General features: G+C 58.6%; 1 protein-coding gene across 1 annotated transcript in view; it reads right to left on the minus strand.

The window, feature by feature from the left end:
* Nucleotides 1-7,336, minus strand: part of CCDC155 (coiled-coil domain containing 155) — a 32,528-nt gene that overhangs the window by 8,059 nt on the left and 17,133 nt on the right. The window contains exons 14-15 of the mRNA XM_011374616.1: nucleotides 5,846-5,904; nucleotides 1,183-1,228 (exon numbers count right to left, since the gene is read on the minus strand). Of these exons, the coding sequence (XP_011372918.1) occupies nucleotides 1,183-1,228; nucleotides 5,846-5,904 (105 nt within the window). The remainder of the gene's footprint in view (nucleotides 1-1,182; nucleotides 1,229-5,845; nucleotides 5,905-7,336) is intronic.

Consider the following 7,336-nt stretch of genomic DNA (forward strand, 5'->3'; position numbering starts at 1 on the left):
CTGGGTTGGGGTCCCAGCTCTGCCAGCCTCAGCTGTGTGTCCTTTGGCATGTCACCAATCTCGCCATGCCCCACTTTTCCCCGCAGGACAGGGACAATGACAGTACCCACCTCACAGGGCTGAAGTGGAGACTGAGTGAACGCCAGTAAAAAGCAAAAAAGGGGGCGGGGTGCTCAGAACAGTGCCCGGCATGCAGTGAGTGCTCAATAACTACGAGATATTCGATATGATTATTTCCACCTCCATTGAATTCTGGAAGTACCCAGTGGCAATAAAAACACAATAAAAAATAAAAAATAATGGGACACCAGTCCTAGCCACCACCCTTGCCAACACCACCTACTGCATGCCAGCTATGTCAGGCATGGGACCAGGCTATGTCAGGAATGGGACTATAATGTTACGAGCAGTTGCTCTATGCAACTGCTCTTTACGACATGATCCTCAGCCATCATCCCCACCCTGGAGCTGGGTAAAGAGCATCACCAAACCAGCAGTGAGGAACTGGAGGTGGGGCCCAGGCCCCACGGAAGGGGTGTGGGGTGGCAGGAAGGAGGTGGGCTTTGGGGCCAGGCTTCTCACAGAGACCATCGTGGGTGGCATGAACCCCAAGGGGTCCCAGGTGAATGGAACAGAGCCTGGCGCACTTGGGTTCTCACGGTCCTTGGCTGAGGGCTGCAGGCTCCTCACTCACCACAGATCCTTCCCTCCCTGTCCTTACCTGAGAATAGGGAGCATCACCTGTCAGTTTGAGGAGCAAAGGACCCAATGTGTGTGGAGCTGGGCAAGGGAGTTGTCATGGGTGCTGTGCCCTGGGGGAGTTCTGAGGCTGGATGGGGAGGGCCCGGCCCCTTCCTGTGTGTGGGAGCGTGTGCGTATTCATTTTCGTAATCCGGGGGTGTAGCCATGTCTGTGCGGTGCGGCGGCCGCAGACCTCTGTGTGCTTGGGGGGGTCCCCTGGGAACATTCTGGCCGCCCACTGGCCCGCAGGCCTCCCCCCACAGCACCATCGGCTCTCATTAGCTACAGCGAGGGCCTTGTTATCTCTTGGCCAAACGATTTTTCTGTCAGCTCAGGAGCAGTGGGAGTGTGGGTGGGAACTGGAGAGGAGCTGCGATGACATCAACCCCTCCGAGGCCTGGAGTGGATGGGGACCGGGGAGGGATGCTGGGGACTGCCTACCATGACCTGGGTCTCCTCTTCCGCCTTGTCCTCTCTTCTGGGCAACCTGGGGCAACAACATCGTCACTGCGAGTACCTTTCCTCTGCCCGGCTCCCATTCGCCCGACGAGGGGCTGGGGGAACCTTTAAAGCTGAGGTCTTAGCATGGAACAGGCACCATGGATGGACCTGGGGGGTGTCCCGGAGCCCTAGATGGACCTGGGGGTCCAGACTCAAAGAAGGCAGTGACCCCAGAAAGGGTCAGAGAGTCTTTTCATCTCACTTGCTTTCTCATCTGCTACTTTTCCAGCTGATGCTCCAGCCGAAAGCTGAGGCCTCACCCCTCTCACTCCTCCAACACCAGGGCCGGGGTGGACCCCGCCCCCACGCCCTGCCTGCTGCGCTGCTCCCCCTCCCGTGAGTCTCAGTCTTACTGGGTCTTCTTTCAGGACTCAGACTCCAGAATCCAACTGCGTGAGCCCCGCCCTCATCTGAAATCACTGCTTAGGGATGTGAACCTCTGACCTCTGACCCTCCTAGGGTCACAGCTGCCTGAGCCCCCGAAATGCCTTGTTAGGAATTCAGGCCTCAAGGTGCCCAACCCAGATGCGCCCTGGAGACCCAGAAGTCCACGCAACTGACTCCCACCTTCACAGGGACCCAGGACCCAGCCTTCTGGCTTCAGACCCGACACCCTTGGGACACAGCTCCTCCCTCAGCTAGCACCTTAGAAGGCATCCAGGCCAGCTCACGGTCCAAGCCCTCGGCCCTCAAGGGCCACAGGGTTCACTACCTCCCTCACTCCCAACTCCCCGATCTGCATCATATTGCCCCTGCGCCCCCAATCCCTGCAAACTCGGATGCCAGGCCCCACCCCCCTTGCAGCTCAGTCCCTTCTCCACGCCATTTCCTGGTGACTGAGAGGAGGTCACAGCTCGAAGCCCCCATCCCGCCCAACCTCATCTTTCCCAGACAAGTCCAATTAGAGCCCATGGCAGACAGCCTCATTAGAAGCTACAGCCGAGAGGGGAGGGGGAGAATGACGCCCCACAGGAAACCAGAGGCCCGAGGCCAGGGCCCCAAGGAGGGTGGGCCCAGACACCTAGTGCTTTCTCTGTCCTCAGCGGCCTGCATAGAGCCTCATAACAACCAGGCAGGCGCTCCAAGGCATTGCACCTGCCGACTACAGCAAATGAGCCGAGCAGGGATTCGAAGCTGGGCTGTCTGATTCCAGAGCCCCCTGATCTCCCCACTGCCTGGGTGCTCTCCAGGGGCCCAGTCTGGGTCTCATTCACCCCAGGGGTTCCTGGAGGCCTCGGGTAAGTGTGTTCAGTGAGAGTGACTGTGTAGCGGAGCTGTCCCATCTGCCTGACAACTGTCTTCCGGTCATACGAATACCACTCCTGCAGGACCCATTCAGACATCGATACTCTGGGAAGCCCCCCGCTTGGGCTCAAGTTCCAGATGTCTTCGAGAACTATCTGGCTCAAGGGCTGTCTCCCCCTCAGCTGGGTCTGACTCATCCTGGCCCACAGGTCCAGGGTCACTTCAGCATGAACAAATGAGTGAATGATTATGCGAGGGTCCTTCTGGGCCCTTCAGCCCTCACAGCCCACCCATCTGAGAATTGGGTGTCACCCCGGGTCAGGGGGATGGCTCCGGGAGGGGCAAGCGTCTTACCACATCGATCGCTCCTTCCTTCCTTCTTGAGGGTGCCTTGGCTCTCCCTGGAAGTTTCTCTGTGGGGAAGAAAAAGTTAGGGCTGCAGCATCTAAAGAATTCACCCCCTTCTTCTGAAGCCTGCCCTCCTCTTGGGCACCGTCCTCGGGAGCAGAAGCAGGAAACCCAACCGTTGTTCGGGACCCCACCAAGCCCCTTTCTAAGGACCCCAAACTTCCCACACCCACACAGCCTCTCATGCTCACCTGGGCCCAAGAGGGTCTCAGCATTTCTCTTTTGAACCCCATTGTCCCCCCAGGTTCCCGGTCTTGGGGAGGCCCCACCATCTGCTCTCCCCCAGTCTTCGTTTTCTCCAGAGACTCCTCTCCGTTTTCTCCAGAGACATCTCATCATATGGCCTCAACCACCCACTTGACAGTTGTCTAAATGCATCTGTGAGTTCCAGTCTTGTGCGACCACTGCCCCTGGGGAGCCCACCTGTCCCCACCATGTCCCTCAGGGCCCTCACTTCAGAACATCACAAGGTACGTTCAGCACTCTTCCCGCTTCTCCTCCCTTCCCATCACCCCACACCACAGCATCTGTCTGCAGCTCCGCCTCCCCGCCCTGATTCTCTCCGTCCATCCCTTTTCCTCCAGCTAAAGGCCCCGGCCTGGCTCAGGCTTCGTCCTCCCCCTCTGGGCCACTGCCTCAGCCTCCTCCCTGGCCATACGGCCTCCAGTCAGTCCTCACGTGGACCCAGAGGGAGTTTTCACATCTCGAGTTGTCCCTCCCCGTCCCTGCTCACAGTCCTCCTGTGGCTTGATGGAGGAAAGTACAATCTCTCAGCCCGACTGACAGGGGATCCCTTCCAAGATCTGGCCCCAGGCTCATCTCTCACTATCACCCCACAGCCCCCCACTCCCCAAAGGTATTCGATTGCGTGCCCCGCTGCCTGAAGGGCTGCTCTTTCCTCACACCTCGTTTTTTCTTCAAAATAAACTCAAATGTCAGTTTCCCCATGATATCTCTTCCAATCTCCTATCTGACACAGGTACCCCCTTCTCTGGACTCCCACAGGCCCGCCGGCCACCTCCAGCACACCGATCGTCCTGCACTGGGATGGCCCGTTGGCATGGTCTCCCCACCAGGCCTCGAGTGCTCAGGACCCTGGGCCCCAAGTGACTGCTCTATCTCCCCCGGACCTAGTGCAGGCGGCAGCCCGAGGCCTGGGTCGCTCTGCCCCTGGACGGCGTGTGTGCGAGCTCCCAGCCGAAGCTCACTCGCTCTGAGGGCTGCAGCTCTGTGTGACCGTGGACATGTGATCTCTCTCAGAACCTCCGCTTCCCTGAGTAGGAAGATAAGGGATGAGGAAGCCGACCTCACGGAGAATCCGGGAGCGGTAAATGAGAAATCTAACAAGGGCGCTCAGGTCAAAGGAAAACACAGCTGCTTCTCTCTCAGCCGTGGAAAAAGTGGGCCAAGAAATGAATTTCTCCTTTAAAGAGGGAGGGAACAGGCACCATGGATGGACTTGGGGGGTGTCCCGGAGCCCTAGATGGACCTGGGGGTCCAGACTCAAAGAAGGCAGTGACCCCAGAAAGGGTCAGAGAGTCTCTTCATCTCACTTGCTTTCTCATCTGCTACTTTTCCAGCTGATGCTCCAGCCGGAAGCTGAGGCCTCACCCCTCTCACTCCTCCAACACCAGGGCCGGTGTGGACCCCGCCCCCACGCCCTGCCTGCTGCGCTGCTCCCCCTCCCGTGAGTCTCAGTCTTACTGGGTCTTCTTTCAGGACTCAGACTCCAGAATCCAACTGCGTGAGCCCCGCCCTCATCTGAAATCACTGCTTAGGGATGTGAACCTCTGACCTCTGACCCTCCTAGGGTCACAGCTGCCTGAGCCCCCGAAATGCCTTGTTAGGAATTCAGGCCTCAAGGTGCCCAACCCAGATGCGCCCTGGAGACCCAGAAGTCCACGCCACTGACTCCCACCTTCACAGGGACCCAGGACCCAGCCTTCTGGCTTCAGACCCGACACCCTTGGGACACAGCTCCTCCTTCAGCTAGCACCTTAGAAGGCATCCAGGCCATCTCACGGTCCAAGCCCTCGGCCCTCAAGGGCCACAGGGTTCACTACCTCCCTCACTCCCAGCTCCCCGATCTGCATCATATTGCCCCTGCGCCCCGAATCCCTGCAAACTCGGATGCCAGGCCCCACCCCCCTTGCAGCTCAGTCCCTTCTCCACGCCATTTCCTGGTGACTGAGAGGAGGTCACAGCTCGAAGCCCCCATCCCGCCCAACCTCATCTTTCCCAGACAAGTCCAATTAGAGCCCATGGCAGACAGCCTCATTAGAAGCTACAGCCGAGAGGGGAGGGGGAGAATGACGCCCCACAGGAAACCAGAGGCCCGAGGCCAGGGCCCCAAGGAGGGTGGGCCCAGACACCTAGTGCTTTCTCTGTCCTCAGTGGCCTGCATGGAGCCTCATAACAACCAGGTGGGCGCTCCAAGGCATTGCACCTGCCGACTACAGCAAATGAGCCGAGCAGGGATTCGAAGCTGGGCTGTCTGATTCCAGAGCCCCCTGATCTCCCCACTGCCTGGGTGCTCTCCAGGGGCCCAGTCTGGGTCTCATTCACCCCAGGGGTTCCTGGAGGCCTCGGGTAAGTGTGTTCAGTGAGAGTGACTGTGTAGCGGAGCTGTCCCATCTGCCTGACAACTGTCTTCCGGTCATACGAATACCACTCCTGCAGGACCCATTCAGACATCGATACTCTGGGAAGCCCCCCGCTTGGGCTCAAGTTCCAGATGTCTTCGAGAACTATCTGGCTCAAGGGCTGTCTCCCCCTCAGCTGGGTCTGACTCATCCTGGCCCACAGGTCCAGGGTCACTTCAGCATGAACAAATGAGTGAATGATTATGCGAGGGTCCTTCTGGGCCCTTCAGCCCTCACAGCCCACCCATCTGAGAATTGGGTGTCACCCCGGGTCAGGGGGATGGCTCCGGGAGGGGCAAGCGTCTTACCACATCGATCGCTCCTTCCTTCCTTCTTGAGGGTGCCTTGGCTCTCCCTGGAAGTTTCTCTGTGGGGAAGAAAAAGTTAGGGCTGCAGCATCTAAAGAATTCACCCCCTTCTTCTGAAGCCTGCCCTCCTCTTGGGCACCGTCCTCGGGAGCAGAAGCAGGAAACCCAACCGTTGTTCGGGACCCCACCAAGCCCCTTTCTAAGGACCCCAAACTTCCCACACCCACACAGCCTCTCATGCTCACCTGGGCCCAAGAGGGTCTCAGCATTTCTCTTTTGAACCCCATTGTCCCCCCAGGTTCCCGGTCTTGGGGAGGCCCCACCATCTGCTCTCCCCCAGTCTTCGTTTTCTCCAGAGACTCCTCTCCGTTTTCTCCAGAGACATCTCATCATATGGCCTCAACCACCCACTTGACAGTTGTCTAAATGCATCTGTGAGTTCCAGTCTTGTGCGACCACTGCCCCTGGGGAGCCCACCTGTCCCCACCATGTCCCTCAGGGCCCTCACTTCAGAACATCACAAGGTACGTTCAGCACTCTTCCCGCTTCTCCTCCCTTCCCATCACCCCACACCACAGCATCTGTCTGCAGCTCCGTCTCCCCGCCCTGATTCTCTCCGTCCATCCCTTTTCCTCCAGCTAAAGGCCCCGGCCTGGCTCAGGCTTCGTCCTCCCCCTCTGGGCCACTGCCTCGGCCTCCTCCCTGGCCATACGGCCTCCAGTCAGTCCTCACGTGGACCCAGAGGGAGTTTTCACATCTCGAGTTGTCCCTCCCCGTCCCTGCTCACAGTCCTCCTGTGGCTTGATGGAGGAAAGTACAATCTCTCAGCCCGACTGACAGGGGATCCCTTCCAAGATCTGGCCCCAGGCTCATCTCTCACTATCACCCCACAGCTCCCCACTCCCCAAAGGTATTCGATTGCGTGCCCCGCTGCCTCAAGGGCTGCTCTTTCCTCACACCTCGTTTTTTCTTCAAAATAAACTCAAATGTCAGTTTCCCCATGATATCTCTTCCAATTTCCTATCTGACACAGGTATCCCCTTCTCTGGACTCCCACAGGCCCGCCGGCCACCTCCAGCACACCGATCGTCCTGCACTGGGATGGCCCGTTGGCATGGTCTCCCCACCAGGCCTCGAGTGCTCAGGACCCTGGGCCCCAAGTGACTGCTCTATCTCCCCCGGACCTAGTGCAGGCGGCAGCCCGAGGCCTGGGTCGCTCTGCCCCTGGACGGCGTGTGTGCGAGCTCCCAGCCGAAGCTCACTCGCTCTGAGGGCTGCAGCTCTGTGTGACCGTGGACATGTGATCTCTCTCAGAACCTCCGCTTCCCTGAGTAGGAGGATAAGGGATGAGGAAGCCGACCTCACGGAGAATCCGGGAGCGGTAAATGAGAAATCTAACAAGGGCGCTCAGGTCAAAGGAAAACACAGCTGCTTCTCTCTCAGCCGTGGAAAAAGTGGGCCAAGAAATGAATTTCTCCTTTAAAGAGGGAG

Source organism: Pteropus vampyrus, unplaced genomic scaffold, assembly GCF_000151845.1.
Source record: "Pteropus vampyrus isolate Shadow unplaced genomic scaffold, Pvam_2.0 Scaffold250, whole genome shotgun sequence".
NCBI classification, from domain to species: Eukaryota; Metazoa; Chordata; class Mammalia; order Chiroptera; family Pteropodidae; genus Pteropus; species Pteropus vampyrus.